Source organism: Garra rufa, chromosome 18, assembly GCF_049309525.1.
Source record: "Garra rufa chromosome 18, GarRuf1.0, whole genome shotgun sequence".
Lineage (NCBI taxonomy): Eukaryota > Metazoa > Chordata > Actinopteri > Cypriniformes > Cyprinidae > Garra > Garra rufa.
This window is the reverse complement of record NC_133378.1, coordinates 4,827,665-4,849,111: the sequence shown is the minus strand read 5'-3', so window position 1 is coordinate 4,849,111 and position 21,447 is coordinate 4,827,665. Positions and strand designations below refer to the sequence as shown.

Here is a 21,447-nt window from a genome sequence, read left to right as displayed (position 1 = left end):
TTGCTTTTTGTTTGATGTTTTGATTTGCTTTGTTTTTCCTTTGATTTGTTTTACTTTTCTATTTTCTTTGGTTATAGATATATTAGGATTTTCTTTACATTTTATATTATTTTTGTTTTTTGTTTTGTTTAGCTTTGTTTTTTAACTTTTCCTTTTTTTCTTTTGTTATAGATATAGGAGGTTTTTACATTTTGTATTATTTATTTATTTTTTCTTTGAACAAAACTTTTTTTTTCCTTTTTTTTTTACTTGGTTTTTTTTTGTGTTAGATCTAGGTTTTTTACATTTAGTTTTATTATTTTTGTTTGTTTTGTTTTTTGTTTGATGTTTTGTTTTACTTGTAACAGTTGCCTGCCTAGAACTAGTAGAGTAGCACTGAAATCTAATCAGGTAGTGCATGAGTCTGTGTGGGCTGCTTTGTCTGTGTGTTCAGTATGTGCATAAATGTTTTATTTTACTCACTTATGTGTGTATATTTTCAGTTTTATGTAAACACAAGCTTTGGGGCTTTGTTTGAAATGCAAACTCACCCTATGCAGACAAAACACTCATCTTTTCTTAAAACACTTCTTTGAACCCTGTAAATTGTTTGGGCTCTGTGATTTTTATTTTGTAAATGCTCTTTCATGGCACACAGCAACCAGTCTTGCATCTGAAGAATTTGAGGCAATAACATTAAACCAGATGTTGCAGGAAAGAGCATTTGTCATTTGTGTAAGCAAAAAAAAAAAAAAATGTTTAGGATCTATGGGCAAATTTAAAGGAATAGTTCAACCAAAAATTTGATTCTGCTAAACATGCACTCACCCTCAGACCATCCAAGATGTAAATGAGTTTTATTCTTTATGAAAACAGATTTGGAGAAAGTTAGCATTACATCACTTCCTCACCAATGAATTCTTTGCAGTGAATGGGTGCCATCAGAATAAGAGTCCAAACAGCTGATAAAAACATCACAATAATCCACACAACTCCAGTCCATCAGTTAACATCTTGTGAAAAGCTTCTTTATTCATCTTTAAGATGAACTTGAAACCATCGCTTCAGACCAAAATGTTCAAAATATAATATAAATGTTCATAATCAAAAATAATTAGACACATTTGTGCCTATTTCTCTCCTGATTCAGACTTTTCACTGGCCAAAGCAATATTATAGATAGAGTACTCATATTTTAGCCAGAAGCAATAGTTTAAAGTTGTTTTGTTTTAGTTTTTTACAGTCACTAGGACACATTTCTCAATATATAGGTCACTTTTTCAAAACTCTTCACATCAATCTCTGTGGTCTAAACTGCGGATCAATTATCATTGTTTTGGCACAAACTGCATTCATTGATGACATCTGTCAAATTACTTACTTTTATCACTTCGACACAAACACCAAAACTTTATGTACTAAACAAGCCAATTTCAAAGCTGTTAATAAGAACTGTTAATAAAAGAATAAGTTGATTTGAGGCATTAATGAAGTGTTTTGAATGTGAAATGAACTGCTGTGTCAAACTGAAAGATGGTTTGGAGAACTGTGTGAAGAGTTTTGAAAAGTGACTTTAGTATTGAGAAATGTGTCCTAGCAATTGTAAAAAAAACTGTAATTCTGGATTTATTACAAAAAACCTTTGTCATTTTTGGGTGAACTATTCCTTTAAAAACAGCTTCTACTTACAATTTACTAAACATGATTGAATGTAGACTTGCAAAATGAAGCCCCAAAGCAATGTGTGTGTGTTACATCCACAGCATAATCTACACAAGTACAGGTATGTGCCAAAACATTAGAATATCGAGAGAAAGTCCATTTATTTCAATAATTTGTTTCAAATAGTGAAACTTGTATGTTATATAAGTTCACTACACACATAGTAAAATATTTCAAGCCTTTATTTGTTTCAATTGTAATGATTATGGATTAAAGACAAAAAAAAATCCAGTATTTCACAAAATTAGAATATTTCATGTGACTGATAAAAAAAGGATCTTAAACACTTGTTGACCTTCTGAAAAGTGTGTTAATGTACTGTATTATGTCCTCAGTGCTTTGTTGGGCCTCCTTCTGCACTAATTCCAGCATCAAGGCGGCGTGGCATGGAGGCGATCAGCCTTTGACACAGTTGAGGTGTTATGGAGCCCAAGTTGCTGTGATATTGGCCTTCAGCTCGTCTGCATTTCAGGGTCTCTGTTCCCTCATCTTCCTTTTGATGATACCCCATAGATTTTCAATGGGGTTTAAGTCAGGCGAGTTTAGTTTATTCCATGGCTAGTAAACCAGGTGCTGGTAGTTTTGGCTTTGTGGGCAGGTGCCAAACCCTGCTGGAAAATAAAATCATCATTTCCAAAAAGCTTGATTATGCATCAAGCCACTCCTGAACAAAAACAACGTCAGAAGCGTCTGTGCTGGGCTAAGGAGAAAAAGTACTGGTCTGTTGTCAAGTGGTCCCATGTTTTCAGATGAAAGCAAATTTTGCATTTCATTTGGAAATCAAGCTCCCAGAGTCTGGAGGAAGACCGGAGAGGCACAAAAGTCAAGCTGCTTAAAGTCCAGAGTGAAGTTTCCACAGTCAGTGATGGTTTGGGGAGCATGTCATCTGCTGGTGTGGGTCCATTGTCTTTTATCAAGTCCACAGTCAACGCAGCTGTCTACCAGGAAATTTTAGAGCACTTCATGCTTCCTGCTGCCGACAAGCTTTTTGAAAATGATGATTTTATTTTCCAGCAGGGTTTGACACCTGCCCACAAAGCCAAAACTACCAGCACCTGCTTTACTAGCCATGGAATAACTGTACTTGATTGGCCGGAAAACTCGTCTGACTTAAACCCCATTGAAAATCTATGGGGTACTGTCAAAAGGAAGATGAGGGAACAGAGACCCCGAAATGCAGACGAGCTGAAGGCCAATATCAAAGCAACTTGGGCTCCATTACACCTCAACTGTGTCAAAGGCTGATTGCCTCCATGCCACGGCACCGTGATGCTGGAATTAGTGCAGAAGGAAGTACTGAGGACATAATACACTACATTAACACACTTTTCAGAAGACCAAATGTGTTTAAGATCCTTTTTTTTATTGGTCACATGACATATTCTAATTTTGTGAAATACTGGATTTGTTTTTGTTTTGTTTTTAATCCATAATCATCAAAATTGAAACAAACAAAGGCTTGAAATATTTCATAACATACAAGTTTCACTTTTTGAAACAAATTATTGAAATACATGGACTTTCCCTCAATATTCTAATTTTTTGGCACATACCTGTATATAAACGTGAATGCTTCTAGCTACAAAAGCTGGATTTCACGAATCATTGCGAAAGGAAATGTATCAGAACGGAATTCAGAATCAAACACGAATCACAACCTCAAGATTACACTAAATACGCTTGTGTAGAGTATGAATGTGTGTTTGTCCTCAGATCGAGAGCATGATCATGTGTGGCTGCAGCGTCCCATGTGTGAGAGAGTGTTGCGTGTGTGAGAGTCTGTTCTTAGTCTTGTCTCTGTCTCCCTCTTGCTGCCGTAGGTGGACTAACTCAGACAGCAGCACCTCTAAGTAAGTCTCATCTGGACTGTCTAGACAGCTTGTTTCCTCTGTGTTGCTCCTGATAGGAAACTAATTAGGTGCTCGCTTGCATGTTCATTTACTCTTAGATTACCATAGTACTGATCATCCTATCTGTCCGTTCACTCCTTATTTGGATTCCAAGTCCCACTAATATTTTATCCTGGCTCTCTCTGTCTCCTCTCAGAGTGTTTGGTTTTGTTGCCAAGAAGCCCGGCAGCGTGGCGGAGAACGTGTGCCATCTTTTCGCAGAGCTGGATCCCGAACAGCCAGCGACTGCCATCGTCAACTTCATTAACAAAGTAATGCTGGCACCACAGAGACGCTAGAAGACGAGGAGGATGGTTTATCTTCACGTACACCGCCACACATCAGACTTTCAAGAGTTTAAGGCTTTCATAACTGAAGACAAGGGCTTTACTGTTGACTAATGTGATACCAAAACACATTCAAACCAAAATATACCGAATGTAACCAAACTAAAGCCAGCAGACTTGTGGTTTTGCTTTTTTCAAGCTGTTTTTGGTGTTCATGGAATTGTAAATGATTTAAATAACCCTGGGGGTTTCAGAAATATTAAGCACTGTTATTGACCCCTGAATTAAATAAATCTGTTATATGCACTCAAGCCTGTAAATTGCACAGTTAACGTCTTCGCAGTACGACAATCATCAGTTTATATATATTGATGTCAGTTTGGTTTGTGAGTCTTGACGTACACTAAATGATGGTCAAACGTTGTTTTTTCAACAGCCAAATTTCAGTGTTTTTTGTCCTTTTAACTGGAAAGGAGGTGCCATGGTTTTTATTGAAAGCTTGTTTTGTCCAAGGTTAAAAAATCAATCAATCAATCAATCAATAAATGTGACTTTTTATCTGACAATTCTGACTATTTTTATATAGTTTATAGAATGCAATTTTTCAAATTTGTCAGATGTTAACTGGTAAACTGAGTTATGAGAAAGAATTCAGATTCTATCTCACATGTTTTACCCACTAAACAGCGATTTTTCTTTGAAAGTAAGTCAGAATTGTGAGATATTAACTCAGAATCTATATATATTTTTTTACATCTCACATTTTTTCCCACCAGACAGCCATTTATCTCAGAAAAAAGTCGTGAGATGAGAACTTTTGAGATGAGAATTTTTCTCATAATTCAGTTTATATCTCACATTTTTTTACCAACTAAACAGCAATCAGCAGTTAACTCGGAATCAATTTTTTTCTTATAATTCAGTTTACATCTCACATTTTTTCCCAGACAGCAATTTTTCTCAGAACAAAAAAATTGTGAGATGTGAATTCAAAATCTGATTTTTTTTTTTTCATAATTCAGTTTATATCTCATTTTTTTACCCACTAAACAGCAATTTTTCTCTGAAAAAATTTCAGAATTATGAGATGTTAACTCGGAATCTTTTTTTTTTTTTTGTATAATTCAGTTTATATCTCATATTTTTTCCCAGACAGCGATTTTTCTCCAAAAAAAGTCAGAATTGTAAGATGTGAACTGAATTTTTATATAATATATTTTTCTTATAATTCAGTTTACATCTCACATTTTTTCCCAGACAGCAATTTTTCTCAGAACAAAAAAATTGTGAGATGTGAATTCAAAATCTGATTTTTTTTTTTATCATAATTTAGTTTACATATCACATTTTTTCCCACTAGACAGCAATGTTTCTCAGAAAAAGTCAGAATTGTAAGATGCTAATTTAGAATCCATTTTTTTTTTTCATAATTCAGTTTATATCTCATTTTTTTACCCACTAAACAGCGATTTTTCTCTGAAATAAATTCAGAATTATGAGATGTTAACTCGGAATCTATTTTTTTTTTTTTTTATAATTCAGTTTATATCTCATATTTTTTCCCAGACAGCGATTTTTCTCCAAAAAAAGTCAGAATTGTAAGATGTGAACTGAATTTTTATATAATATATTTTTATTATAATTTAGTTTACATATCACATTTTTTCCCACTAGACAGCAATGTTTCTCAGAAAAAGCCAGAATTGTAAGATGCTAATTTAGAATCCATTTTTTTTTTCCATAATTCAGTTTATATCTCATTTTTTTACCCACTAAACAGCAATTTTTCTCTGAAAAAATTTCAGAATTATGGGATGTTAACTCGGAATCTATTTTTTTTCTTATAATTCAGTTTATATCTCATATTTTTTCCCAGACAGCGATTTTTCTCCAAAAAAAAAGTCAGAATTGTAAGATGTGAACTGAATTTTTATATAATATATTTTTATTATAATTCAGTTTACGTATCACATTTTTCCCCCACTATACAGCAGTTTCTCAGTAAAAAAGTCAAAATTGTGAGATGTTAACTTTGAATTATGATAACAAAAAATCTGATTCTGTTTAAATCTCACATTTCTTTCCCAGAAGACAGCAATTTTTCCTTTTCCTGTGAGATGTTAACTCAGAATCTGAATTATTTTCTCAAAATTCAGTTAACTTAGAATCAGATTTTTTTTTTCATAATTCAGTTTAAATCTCACATTTATTTCCCCACCAGACAGCAATTTTTCCTCAGAAAAAAATCTATTTTTTCTCATAATTTAGTTACATCTCTTATTATTTCAAACCAGAAAGCATTTTTTAAAAGAAAAAGCCAGAATTGTGATACGTTGACTCAGAATCTTTCTCATTATTCAGTTTGCATCTCACATTTTCCACCAGACAGCAATTTTTCTCAGAAAAAAACACAGAATTGTGAGTTGTGAGAATCTGATTTTATTTCTCATAATATAGTTTACAGCTCACACTTTTCCCCAGCAGACAGCGATTTTAATCAGAAAAAGTCAGAATTGAGATGTGAACTCAGTATCTGAATTTTTGTTGTGTAGTTCAGTTTACATCAATTTTTTTTTCTCACCAGACAGGAATTTTTCTCCGAAAAAGACAGAATTGTGAGATGTGAACTCAGAATCGGATTTTTTTTTCTAATAATTTAGTGTACATCTTGCATTTTTTCTAACCAGACTAACATTTTTCTCCGAAAAAAAGTCAGAACTGTGAAATGTTAACATGTTTACATCTCACATTTTATTTTTCCACCAAACATCATTTTTTCCTTAGAAAGGTCAGAATTGCGAATCTGAATTTTTCTCGTAATTCAGTTTACATCTCACATTATTTTTCCACCAGACAGCAATTTTTCAAAATTGTGAGATCATTTTTTTTTCCCCACCAGGCAAACAATAAAGAAGGTAAACTGTGGCTTTTTATCTCGCAGTTCTAACTTGCAAATGTATATCTTGCAATTGCAAATTGATCGTTTTCTACAACTTTTTTCTCAGAATTGCAAGTTTATATCTCACAGTTCTGAGATTATATTTTGCAATTGTCTTATTCGGGTCTTTGCAAAGGGTCAAATGCGAGTTGACTTTTTTTCCCAAAATATAGCTCAAAATTCTGTGTTTACTTCTTGAAGTTCTTTTTTTTTTTCTCAAAATTGGGAAAAAAAGTCCAAATGGTGACATTTTTTTTAATCTTGTAGAAGAAACAAGCATCTGTACACTCTTAAAAATAAAGGTGCTTCACGATGCCATAGAAGAACCTTTTTTGTCTAAATGGTTCCATAAAGAACCTTTAACATCTGAAGAACCTTTCTGTTTCACGAAAGGTTTTTTTTGTGGCGAAAGAAGTTTCTTCAGATTATAAAAAGGTAAGATAGAAATGGTTCTTCCACAGGTATGACATCGCTTGAAGAACCTTTTAAAGCACCTTTATTTTTAAGAGTGTGGTTTCTGAATCTGGCCCGGTGTCTGCGAGTGATAGTGAAAGTTACAGAGTGTTTGTGATGGAGAAACAGATGGAGGACCAGACATGGCTGTTGTGCTCTGCTGGAGTTCCAGTATTAGGAAGATTTAAATGTCATGTAGTTCCATGTCATAATGGAAGGCTGATGGTCATGTGAGAGAATTTGGTTGCCCTTAGAGTAGGAAGGATCTTTATTTTTTCCCCTTTTGTTGTGTATTTCATGCACTGTTTATAAATCAAATCTAAAATAAGGCAGACAGTGGTACGTAACCATCCACATCCTATATGAAATAGTAGCTTTGTCAACTGAGCGTCATGCATCATGCTGTACCACGGTGTAGTAAAACATTATATTGGAATGTAACCAGTCTGATTGGACAGGTGGACGTTTCCGCCTTCATTCTTTGCGTAATGATCGAACGATCTCCAGAAGCTGTTTATAACCAAAGACATGTGGCCATGTACTCAAGCAGTTACTTTAAGCTGTGCCAGTTATTTGACTTCTCCTGTATCAACCAGTTATTGCTGTTTTTGACAGACACGTCTATGACAACTTTAATATATTGTATTCTGTATTTTCTTATTGATCTTTTTATGTAGTAATATATTTTCACACATGCAGCTTGGAAAGTAAAAAAAAAGACTACATGGAAGGATTTTGATAAGAAATGTTTTTATTACCATATGTTATTTTTTCAGTGTATGCACAAGTGAAAAATATAATAAATGTAATGTCATGGTACCAAATCTGAATTCATGATGTGAATTATTTATTATTCTTTTATTCCTATTCGTTCAACCTTCATCAAGTTTTAGAATTTAAATGATGCTTTAAACATTTAAAAAGCAATTAAAGGAGAAGCTGACTTCCAGAACAAAAATGTACAGATAATGTATTCACCCCCTTGTCATCCAAGATGTTCATGTCTTTCTTTCTTCAGTCGTAAAAAAAATTTGTTTTTTGAGGAAAACATTTCAGGATTTTTCTCCATATAGTGGACTTCTATGGTGCCCCAAGTTTAACCCTTGTGTGTTTAAAAAAAAACAATTTAAAACACAGGTGCAAAATGTCCAAAAACTGTCATAAAAATATGATTTATTAATATTTATTTCCACTTGATTGATGTGGAAAAAAAATTGATGTCAATTTTTTAACCAGTGTCTATTCTATCCATAGATACCAAACATTCATTTATTTTCAGAATTGTAACCCTTTAAATGCTGGTTTATTTGCATAATGCCACAGGTTTTTTTATTAAAAAAAAATGAAAAATAGTAGTAATTTCCATCTTTGCTTATTAGATTCTTGGGTGTGTCAGTGAAGAACAACATTCATTTTGAGGCATTTATATTTTCATGTAGTGTTTGATCTTCTTTGCATGTTCACTTTGCAAACACTGGGTCGGTACTTCTGCGGCGATGTAGGATGATTTTGAAATGATTTTGAAGTTGAGAAAATAAGGGAGTTTTTCGACATACCCTAACTGTCTTGAACTGGGTAAAACAGTGTTCAGGCAGAGCAAGACAAGACGAGCATTTGATTAAAAAGTATATAAATTATAAAAAAAATAACAGATCGTTTTACTAGATAAGACCCTTCTTCCACGGCTGGGAACGTTTACAACCACATTTGGGATCGTTTAACCCTTATGTGTTGTTAGGGACGTTTTCGTCCACTGAGGGGTGCTGTTGAGTCTTAATTTGGCCACAACTTTTTCTCTGTTAAAGCAAATGGAATGATTTTTGGTGACTAATCTTATTTTGATACATATTTTGGGAAAATGCTTTGAAATTTTTCAAAAACTCAACAGTACACTGTGGGCAAATTTACAACCTTTCGTTATGTTTTGTGGCTGAAAACAGCCACTACTTTAAACTGCTGTAAAAATGTATCAGATAAATATTTTTTTCAATTTTTTTGCATAAATCTATTAATCAACCTCAGTCCTGCTCAAAAATACTAAATGTTAAAAAAAATTCAGGATTTTAACTCTTTAATTGCCAAATTCCTAAATGATGTCACTGATTTTGGAAAAAAAAACACAAAATTACTAATTATATCAATATAAAAGGTAATTGTGGCCTGTATTTTTTTTAACCTTTTTAACAGTCTTGGACATGTGAAAGATTAGTAAGAACATTGGCTTTCATGCATTGTTAGTTTTGGCGCAGCATCAGATTTTCATTTTTTCTCCCTCATTTATTGTTTGTGGCTGTTTTTGCCCCATTGACTTCCATTATAACCACATTTTTTGATTGCAAAGCCATGACACCATATAGTGCTGAATTATTGATTGTTTGTGGTTTTCCCTGTTGGGAAGGGGTCAAATTTGTAAATTGTACTGTTGATTATCAGTTGGCCCCATTAACCCTTTAGATAGGCCTTTGCAAAAAAAGCTTAGTTTTACATAGAGTTCTATGGAGTTTAACGGCATATTATAGTGTGTGTGTGTGTGTGTGTGTGTGTGTGTGTGTAAAAACAGCCACAAACAATAAATGAGGGAAAAAAAATGAAAATCTGATGCTGCGCCAAAACTAACAATGCATGAAAGCCAATCTTCTTACTAATCTTTCACATGTCCAAGACTGTTAAAAAGGTAAAAAAAAATCCAGGCCACAATTACCTTTTATATTGATAATTAGTAATTTTGTGGGTTTTTTTTTTTTCCAAAATCAGTGACATCATTTAGGAATTTGGCAATTAAAGAGTTAAAATCCTGATTTTTTTTTTAACATTTAGTATTTTTGAGCAGGACTGAGGTTGATTAATAGATTTATGCAAAAAAATTTGAAAAAAATATATTTATCTGATACATTTTTACAGCAGTTTAAAGTAGTGGCTGTTTTCAGCCACGAAACATAACGAAAGGTTGTAAATTGAAACAATGCACAAGGGTTAAAGCTGCATTTTGGAAGCTCAAAAAGAAAGTCAACTATATGGAGAAAAATCCTGAAATATTTTCCTCAACAAAACGACTAAGGAAAGAAAGACATGAACATCTTGGATGACAAGGGGGTGAGTACATTATCTGTAAACTTTTGTTCTGGAAGTGAATTTCTCCTTTAAGTATTACAATTTTAGATGTTTACTAAGATCCTTTTATATCTTTGGAAATCCACAATAATATTTAAAATATCAGTAAGCTTAATATACATAAATATACATTTGCTCTCGCAATAGCACTTCTGCACTCGTCACCAGGTTCGCCTGTCGTCCGCCAGAACGCCACTTTCTCATGATTGTGTGAACGACATCTAGACAGCTAGAGATTACGGTTTATAGTTTTGAGTATGGACATTCTTCTTACAAAAATGCATTGATTCACTTTAGAAGGTCTTTGTAAACCCCCTGGAGCCATGTGGAGCACTTTTTATGATGGATGGATGCACTTTATTGGACTTCATCCATCCAACTTTATCTTAAACCAGATAAAGTTGGTTTAAGGTAAAACCACCTAAAAGAGCCAGGCTATTTTTTAAATATAACTGAAAGAAGAAAGTCATATAGACCTAGAATGGCTTGAGGGTGAATAAATCATGGGGTAATTTTCATTTTTAAGTGAGCTATCCCTTTAACTTTATTTTTTCCCCTTTTGTCATACATCGAATGCTCTGTTCATAAAATCTAATTATTAAATTTATTTATAAATAATATCTTCGTATAAATAAAATCTAATTTGTAAATTTATGCCACTTTTTGTTCAAATGTAAATAAAAGGAATAATATTTTTTTTTTTTCCACAATGATGACTCTTGTACATCGTCTTATCATCTTTTTGGAATAGCCTGTGTCATTTCCGGTCAAAAAAAACTTGCTGGTTGAGCACTTTGAATTTTAAGTCAGAATTTGCCAGGGGTATGAATATGAATGGCTTGACTGTATGTGTGTAATATATATATATGTGACCCTGGATCACAAAACCAGTCATAAGGTTAAATTTTACAAAACTGAGATGTATACATCATATGACAGCTCAATAAATAAGCTTCTATTGATGTATGGTTTGTTAGGATAAGACAATATTTGGCCGAGATACATCTATTTGAAAATCTGGAATCTAAGGGTGCAAAAAAATCAAATACTGAGAAAATCACCTTTAAAGTTGTCCAAATTAAGTTCTTAACAATGCATATTACTAATCAAAAATTACATTTTGATATGTTTACAGAAGGAATTTTACAAAAAATCTTCATGGAACATGATCTTTATTTAATTTCCTAATGATTTTTGGCATAAAAGAAAAATCAATAATTTTGACCCATACTATGTATTTTTGGCTATTGCTACAAATATACCCCAGCGACTGAAGACTGGTTTTGTGGTCCAGGGTCACATATGGCTTATTAAATGATGATTTTACATATGTGACCCTGGACCACAAAACCAGTCATAAGCGTAAATTTGTCGAAATTGAGAATCTTACGTCATCTGAAACCTGAGTAAAAAAGATTTCCATTGATATATTGTTTGTTATAGGACAATGTTTGTCTGAAATATAACTATTTGAAAACCTGGAATCTGAGGGTGCAAAAAAATCTAAATATTGAGAAAATCACCTTCAAAGTTGTCCAAATGAAGTTCTTAGCAATGCATATTATTAATCAAAAATCAAGTTTTTATATATTTATGGTAGAAAATGTACAAAATATCTTCATGGAACATGATCTTTACTTAATTTCCTAATGATTTTTGGCATAAAAGAAAAATCGATAATTTTGACCCATGCAATGTATTTTTAGCTATTACTACAAATATACCCCAGCGACTTAAGACTGGTTTTGTGGTCCAGGGTCACATATATTAGGCCTACTAATATTTTAAATACTATTGTGGGTTTCAATAGATAACTATTAGTATAGAAGCTACAAAGTACAAAAACAAATAAAATGCTGGAATCAGAATAAAAAAAAAAAAAAAAGCTTTAGTAAACAAGAGTTGAATACTTAAATACGTTTTAAATGTTTGGATTGGTTTTGGGACAGCAGTTTGCACTAATTCAGTAGAATGACCCATATATAATGTAATATTAAAATACATTTATAACAAAAAAACTGACACCACATTTTTTCACATTTTTATACAAGAATTTATTAATCATAAGGCCATTTATTCAAAAGTATTGAACAAACTGACACGGCTGATTTGAAACAGATGTCATCTATTTCTCTCGGACATGTGTAACAAGTTATTTCAGTCAACAATTATGCATTATTTCATCGTCATCTACCTGTCATCTTTTCTCTGTGGTACAATTACTATTGGTCAAATGATTACAGTTAAAAAAAAAATGCTCAAAATGTCATGAATGTGACATTAAACGCATCCTTTACTCATCGAATCCACTCAAGTGAAGACTCTTAGTCTTGGCCATATGGAAAGGGACAATATGTAAACAGGGTACACGACATTAAAACATCTTTCACAATCTTTGGTAACTGTTGATTCTTTCTACAAGAGAGAAAAACTTAATTCAAAAGAAAAAAAAAAAAAAACTAAAATATGGAAGAAAACATTTGGTTCAGCTTTACTAGTAACGAATGATTGGGACCATTGTGAATTTCCTTTGCGTAAATGTTTGGGAGAATGAACATACAGTAACCCTCTGTACACACTAAGTGAAAAAACAAATCAAAAACTACAATTGAAAAAACATTCATCATCAAGTGCTGGTTATAAAATGTTCCCCTTTGGTTTTTGTTTTTATCTTGAAAAAACAGAGGTAAAAAAGATAAAGACATTCACAATTTCATTTTCCATTCTACCGATAAGCAGCCCGAAATTTAAGGCCACGCGTTCCCGGGGCCGTCGTCCCGTCCTCGGTGGCGGCCCTGATGGCGACTAACCCTACAGTATTTGAGGCAGAGGTGATTTAAACAACAAAGAGCTTTTCATTCAGCAGTCACAGCTGCGGTGAACAGATTTTGCGGAAAGCTAAATAGACAGCTTAAAAACTCACAGGCGTGAATTCTCCTCAGTTGACAGGGAAACCTTCTTCCCTTTCAGGTAAGCGGTTGATTGAGTTCAGGTGCCGTAGTGTTTACTATACAAACCCAAGATGACGCATAGCCTACAGCGCCCTCTTTTGTCCTCTGCAGAGCTGACGGGCCACATTTTTCCAACACAGAGGAGCCCTTTAGTACCAGTGAGGTCAAACCATTGCATACAACAGAAACAGGTACATCGAAACAATAAATAAACAATTGTTCCCAAAAGGAAAACAGTTGCAGCTGTTTTCTGCGTCAGGATTCTGAGTCTGATGGTGCGCTGGACAGATGGAAAGCAGGGCCGGTGGATGGGTGAGGATCTCAGCAGTGGAAGGAGCGAGGTGACGAGGAGAATCCCGGCTGGCAGGCCGAGTCGTGGTCTTCGGCGTACTTGTCGTTGTGGTTGGTGTCTGGACTGTGCTGGTCTTCCGTCTCTGGAGACATGGAGCCGTTGTAGTCGTCGGCGTCCATCTGCTCCTCTTTGATTTGAGACTGATGCCTGTGAACACAGAAACAAACACAGATTAGACTTCAACAGCGTGGAAAGACAACTTGTCTCACTTTTGATGCTATTTTTAATTGTCTTTTATTCTGAATATCAACATTTGTGAGATGCACTTAGTCAAAACAGTTGCGAGGGCTACTGATCTAATTTTGCCTGGAAAATAATTATCTATCACACTGTATTATGTTGACTATCAAAGTTTTTTTTTTAAACGTTTAATGTTTTGATTTGTCGATCAACGCTATTTTTGTATCACCATTATAATTCAAATTAGATTTTATTTTTAAATTTCCACTTTCAATTCAAATTTAAAGTTTGATCAGAAGTGACAGAAACGACATTGATAAGGTTACAAAAGATATCATTTCAGTTCCCCTGAACTTCTATATAAAAAAGGGAATCCTGGGTATTAAGACTTAAATGGCTTAAAGGTCCCATATTGTACACTTTTTTGGAGGTTTATTTTAGCTGTTGATGTCCTTAAAGGATAACTGTTGCCAAAATGCAACCTGGGCTGTTTTTTTACTGTAAACGAGACAAACTTATATCTAAAAGCATAATTACGACAAACGAGCCGTTTTTGAGATTAACCGTGATTTCGTTTTGCGGTCAATGGCCAGTGAATGGGAGTACTAGGGGCATAAATTTGAGCGATATTTTTACAACACTAAGAAGGCTCGACACACCATGAAACTTTGCTGGAAGTATCGCCTGGGTCTCTACACATGAACTCCAGCATTGAGAACATTGTGTACACAGAGTTTACTAAAAAGAAAGTTTTTGAACAACTCACTTACACTGTTTGAGTTTCCGCTCGCGGCCGTCTTGCCAGTCAAGAAGTGTCGATCTCCGAATGCGAATGAATGGACTCCATAGGATGAAATATTAGGCTTATACGAGGCTCTTTTTACAACTAGAAGGTTAATATTGTTTTTCACTTGCGACAAAACAACGAATTAGCCGTGCATTTATAAGGAAATATGCTTTAGGAGCTATCCATCCTCGCATTCGGAGATCGACACTTCTTGACTGGCAAGACGACCGCGAGCGGAAACTCAAACAGTGAAAGTTGTTCAAAACCTTTCTTTTTAGTAAACTCTGTGTACACAATGTTCTCAATGCTGGAGTTCATGTGTAGAGATCCAGGCGATACATCGAGCAAAGTTTCATGGTGTGTCGAGCCTTCTTAGTGTTATAAAAATATCGATTTTGATGCGCTCAAAGTTATGCCCCTAGTTCTCCCATTCACCGGCCATTGACCACAAAACTAAATCACGGTCAATCTCGAAGACGGCTCGTTTGTCGTAATTATGCTTTTAGATACATGTTTGTCTCGTTTACAGTAAAAAAACAGCCCAGGTCGCATTTTGGCAACAGTTATCCTTTAAGAATATATATTTGCGGTATAAGTGCCAAAAACCATCTCAATATATTTTTACAGCTCCTCTTTTAGGAGCTCTGTCAAGAACAGGTCAATTTTGGCCCATCTAATTAATATTCATGAGTCTCTCTTCTGATTGGCCTGTTGTTTTCTGAGTGATGCACTGCCAGGTCAACCACAAGTAACTACGCTCATGTATGTTGTAGCCTGCTGTGGCTTGTGATACGAAAGTTCCGGGAACGATCCCGGGTTGGGAACCTAGTACCATTGCTGGGATCAGTCCCGGAACGAGCGCTGTGTAAACAAAAGCCAGAACCAAACTTTTTTCAGAATTGTGAGATATAAACTCACTATTCTTTCTTTTTTTTCCAATTGTGAGATATAAACTCACTCACTCATTTACTCAGAAATTTGAGATATAAACTCGCAATTGTGACTTTATTCTCAAACCTGGTTGATACAAACTCACCATTCTGACTTTTTTCTCAGAATTATAGTTTATATCCTGCAGTCCTGAGGAAAAAAAAAGTCAGAATTGCAAGTTATCTCACTATTCTGACTTTATAAGTAGAAATTGCAAGTATGTATCACGCTATTCTGAGGGAAAAAAAAGTCAGAACTGTGAGTTTGTAAAGTCACAATTGTAAGAAAAAGTCGATATACCTTTTTTAATTCTTTATTCAGCGGCGGAAGGTCTCTCCCTGGTAGTGTATAATTGCATCTTCCCTCATCTTACTCTACTCAAAATAGGGCTGTCGCGATAACCGCAATATCGCAATACCGCGCTATTGACGTGCAAAACCGCTGAGGAATGCAGCAACCGCGATATTTGCCTGTTTTCTTTTTTCCTAAGGATTTGCCCTTCTCACTTAATGCCTGTGTGCTGAATATTAAATTAGTAATAAGTTAGTAATGATAACATAATGTTTTTATTATGAGGCTCAGTAGATATGCACTTAACAAGCCTAAACAGACAGCGAATGAGAGAGAGATCGACTGAGCTTGTGCGATTACCTGCGTCTGTCTTTCAGATCGAGTCGGGTATGTATGTGAAACTAGCTTGTCATGTCCAAGGAAAGTGAAATCTCTGTCTTAACATCGATGCTCTGCTGCTCAGCTGAGCCTTTAAAAGTGGCGATTAAAGTTAAAATGATTTTAACATCGTGTTTCATTACGTCTCTCTTTGAATAAATAAGTGTTTTTGAACGTATAGTTGAATGAACGGTTTAGAGACTTACTCAAAGATAGTCTCTTGCCTCCATCTTGTGGCGTAACAATGAAACTGCACTGACTGACAGCTCGCCTAGAACACGCAGGTGAAATACTGACAGAAAGTCTCTCGTCCAGTCAAACTCGAGGGTGCGCTAACTGTTATACACACGAAGATTTCAGATGCAAAGCCTCTAAGTATGTCTGACATTTTTCTTCAAAATTTGCATTTCTTTCTGGCTAGGTTTCTATGTAAGTACTGTTTACTTCACTTCATATAGCAACGCGATTTGGTTTCGGTTTATTGATTTCTGAATATGACCTTACATTGTAACAGCCTACACACAAGTATATATGTATATATATGGCGGTAATACCGCATAACGCGAGCCACTCAACTACTGAGCCACTCAAAATTACCGCAAGGGAAATTCCTTAACCGCGACAGCCCTAACTCAAAACAACTTCAATGCCTTTTTAAATCTTTCAATAACTCAGACAGTGGCTGCCAAGATGTTCTCAGTGTTTACAATGCAAGAGTGATATCGGCCAGGCAGGAGAGTGGACTTACAGTGTGGGCACAGGAGAGAGCTCCAGGCTGGAGTCGCTGTGGGAGCCCTCATCATGATCGTGAGAACTCATGTCCTCATGCAGTGCGCCGGCCAGAGCCTTCAGACTCGATGCTCCCATGGACGCCGAGCCATATAGGGGCAGACTGCTGTCCGCCATCGCTGCCTGAGGAGAAAGACCATGGAAAATAACACTGATATTACAAACAAGTTAAATACATATTCCAAAGTATGGATACATTAAATTGACCAAAACGGAGACATTGATAATGTTACAAAATGCTGTTCCTTTGAAAATTCCATTTAAGAATCCTGCAAAAAAGTATCACTGTTTTCACAAACATTTGAACAACTGACAATAATAAAAATAAATGTTTCTTGAGCAGCAAATCAGCATATTAGAATTATTTCTGAAAGATCATGTGACCCTGAAGACTGGAGTAATGATGCTGAAAATTCAGCTTTGCCTCAGAAAAAAAAAGGGTACTGTATGAATAAATGACTCCATACCTGCAGAGTAGACAGGACAGAACTCTGACTCAGACCGGACTGGATGTTCTTCACCAGAGGCGATCTGAAGAAACATACATCATCATCATTAGCAGCAATGACCTCAGAACAATCTGTGCAAATGAGATCTTCGCAATGAGACGTGCACTAACCCAGTGATCTTCTGTGGTCTTCTTTTCTGAAACTCCAACTCGTCTACAGTCCAAACGGCTCCTTTCACATTCTCCACTCGTACGAAACACTTGTGAAGACTGAGGTTGTGGCGAACTGCATTCTGAGATTGCAGAACAAATTAACAAACTGATTCAAGATGGAGGAAATCATTAAAGACTATCGTTTTAGTTACCTTCCACGTTGCTGCATTGCGTCTGAAATAGGCAAATGTTCGAGTGAACCAGTTGTAGATTTCATTTAGTGTTAGCTGCTTTTCAGGAGACTCCAAAATGGCCTGAAATTAACAAGGAACAATTTAGAATCAACATGGCAGCTGATGAAAGAGAAAAGCCAATGTTTAACTAAAATTCAGCCTGATTAATGGCAGTATCATCAGAGATGTTAGATAATGGTTTCTTACCTGTCTGATCAAAGCTGCATATGTAAATGGAGGCCTGACCTCAGCGCTCAGGTAGAACTCTTTATTCTGCACAATATCTATGAGACACAAGAGAAACATGCTGCTACATCAGTTATACTTCATTTATCAAAGCATTTTTGTCATTTTTTCCATTAATAATGGTGTTTTCCAGATTTTGGATAAGACAGTAATTTGAAAAAAAAAAAAGGACATTTTTGTTGTTTTAAAATAGTTTATAATTGAGTTGATATATGTTTAGTTTAGTTTTTTTTGGTTAATTAACTAAATATTTAGGTTTCTTTTTATTTAGTTATTTAACTAAATATTGCATTTGTTTATAAGGTTAGAAACATAAAAAAAAAACAGTAGTGTTCCAAAACATTATAAAAAGAACAGGGGAAAAAATATCTAGATTAGTTTTAACTGTAGTGTTCATGAATTTTTTTCCTTTTTAACAACTTTAAGCATCAGAAGTAAAATAGATTTTTAGCTGTCTGTAGTAATGTTACTTAATTGATATGAAAATTAAAAATGTATATTAAATTTATATATATACTCTACTTAAATTATTACATATACACACATACACACATACACACACACACACACACACACACACACACACACACACACACACACACACACACACGTTTGTTTTTGTGAATTGTGGGGACATTCCATAGACGTAATGGTTTTTATACTGTACAAACGATATTTGCTATCACCCTACACCTTCCCTACACCTAAACCTAGCCCTCACAGGAGACTGTGCATATCTTTACATTCTCAAAAAAACGTATTCTGTATGATTTATAAGCCTTTTGAAAAGTGGGGACATGGGCAATGTCCTCATAAGTCACCCTCTCCTTGTAATACCTATGTCATACCCATGTTATTACACAAATTTGTGTCCTGATATGTCACAAAAACAAACACACACACACACACACACACACACACACACACACACACACACACACACACACACACACACATATATGACCCTGGACCACAAAACCAGTCATAAGGTTCAATTTTACAAAACTGAAATATATACATCATATGAAGGCTCAATAAATAAGCTTTCTATTGCTATATGGTTTGTTAGGATCGGACAATATTTGGCTGAGATACATCTACTTGAAAATCTGGAATCTGAGGGTGCAAAAAAAATCAAAATACTAAGAAAATCACCTTTAAAGCTGTCCAAATTAAGTTCTTAATGCATATTACTAATCAAAAATTTAATTTCCTAATGATTTTTGGCATAAAAGAAAAATCAATAATTTTGACCCATACAATGTATTTTTGGCTATTGCTACAAATATACCCCAGCGACTTAAGACTGGTTTTGTGGTCCAGGGTCACATATATACACACACACACACACACACACACACACACACACACACACACACACAATATTAATATTAAATCAATGAATATAAAAAATTAAGAATTTAAAATGCAACATTTAGAAAATTGTAGATATATATAGCCATTTTCAGAAATGTATCTTTATATTAACCCTTTCATGCATGGTGTCCACATTTGTGGACAGTTAAGTTAACTCAATTTAATGTTCATTAATTATGGTAATATTCTCCAAACCACTTGAGGGCAGTTTCAGTAGACTGACAACAATAGAGTGGCTACTATCTTGCATTCCAAATATTCATTGTTTGATGACATAATTTATCCAAGACGGCTGATAGAGATAGCCATGTGCTAAATGCCCCAGGCATATCCGTGAAAAACTTTTACACAAGGTCAATTTGAGAAAAAAAGATATCAGTGTGTGCAGTAAAGTATGATGAATATGTTAGTAATTTATAAACTAAAATTTAGAGTAAAATATAGTTTTTATTCACCAAAAACCAACTGTCCACATATGTGGATGCCATGCAACAGAGTCGTCAGATTGCATAAAATCTGATTTCTGTAATCTGCTAGTTTATCTATTCTATTTTTTCCAAATATGTTATGCATTGTTTTATATTGTAATAAAACAGACATTTAACAAATATATCAACATAAATAAACATTTAAAATTAATTATTATAGCATTAAATGGCAACTTTACACATATATATGGAGACAAACTTGCATTTTGCCTGCCAAACAGGTACAGCATTGGTCAAAATGTCAGTACAGAAAAAAAAATATCCCAGAGGACAGTGGAAGTAAGATAAAGATGAAATTATAATAAATTCTTATAATCATCAGTTTTTGATTAGATTTTTATATTGCTAATAGGTTTCTGTATACATGTAACTACTGTTATTGTTCTTACAATATGTGTTTTATTGTTATTATATTGTAATATTACTGTTTTTAATATCTGAGCTGATATAAATAGCATAACATGCCTTTAAAAATAACACAATATTCCATATTATCAGCTGTGGCTTTATGTCCCATTTTACTCCTTTGTTGCATGGTGTCCACATACTTGGATGGTTAAATTTTTTTTTAATAAAACTGAATTTAAAAAAAATGAAAATGGATTTCAATTTTAGCATCATATTAAAGTAAAAACAAATTAGATAATGTTTTTCATAATTCATGCATGAAGGGTTTAAGCATCAGAAGTGAAATAGATTTATAATAGTTAAGTTGCATTTCTAAAATTAATATTAAAATTTGTTAAATATTAATACTAAAAATAATAATTAAAAATTAATATTAAATATATTGTAGAATTTAAGAATTTAAAGTTTAAAAAGTTAACAAATGTAAAAAAAAATGCATATTAATATGCCAAATCTTACCAACTTTAAGCACTTTAAGTTATTTGATGTTTTGTCTAAAATTAACTAACATTTAAGTAAAAAATGTTTATATACATATACACACACATCTACATACATATATATTATATAGTATATAGCATATTATATAGTATATATAGTGTGTGTGTGTGTGTATGTGTGTGTGTGTATATATATATATATATATATATATATGTATATATGTATGTATATATATATATATATATATATATATATATATACACACACATATACACATACACACAACACACACACACACGTATATATACATGAGTGTGTATATATATATATATATATATATATATATATATATATATATATATATATATAAATAAAATAAGTTACAATTTAACTTTCAAATTATATATAGCCATTTTTAGCAACTTAATTTTAGAAAACAACAAATAAAAAACAAAAATAAGTCAATTATAAATTAATATTACAATTAGGTTAAACTAACTTTTATCAAATATATATATATATATATCTCAATTATAAATTAATACTAAAATTAAATTCAAGTAACTAACTTTTATTAAAATGAATACAATGTACATAAATATTGCCTTTTTTAGCA

At 33.7% G+C, this 21,447-nt stretch overlaps 2 protein-coding genes across 4 annotated transcripts in view; one reads left to right on the top strand and one right to left on the bottom strand.

Moving 5' to 3' along the window:
- The window catches only part of tns2a (tensin 2a), a 48,574-nt gene extending 44,391 nt beyond the window's left edge, over positions 1-4,183 (top strand). The window contains exons 23-25 of the mRNA XM_073823630.1: positions 638-714; positions 3,415-3,551; positions 3,748-4,183. Of these exons, the coding sequence (XP_073679731.1) occupies positions 638-714; positions 3,415-3,551; positions 3,748-3,889 (356 nt within the window). The 3' untranslated portion in view covers positions 3,890-4,183. The remainder of the gene's footprint in view (positions 1-637; positions 715-3,414; positions 3,552-3,747) is intronic.
- An 8,225-nt stretch (positions 4,184-12,408) lies between these two features.
- foxp1a (forkhead box P1a) overlaps positions 12,409-21,447 on the bottom strand; it is a 61,259-nt gene continuing 52,220 nt past the window's right edge. For all 3 annotated transcript variants that reach the window (XM_073823006.1, XM_073823007.1, XM_073823008.1), the window contains 6 exons: positions 18,079-18,155; positions 17,851-17,952; positions 17,657-17,778; positions 17,505-17,568; positions 16,997-17,160; positions 12,409-13,829 (listed from right to left, as the gene is read on the bottom strand). In XM_073823006.1, coding sequence (XP_073679107.1) covers positions 13,652-13,829; positions 16,997-17,160; positions 17,505-17,568; positions 17,657-17,778; positions 17,851-17,952; positions 18,079-18,155 — 707 coding nt within the window. In that variant the 3' untranslated portion in view covers positions 12,409-13,651. The remainder of the gene's footprint in view (positions 13,830-16,996; positions 17,161-17,504; positions 17,569-17,656; positions 17,779-17,850; positions 17,953-18,078; positions 18,156-21,447) is intronic.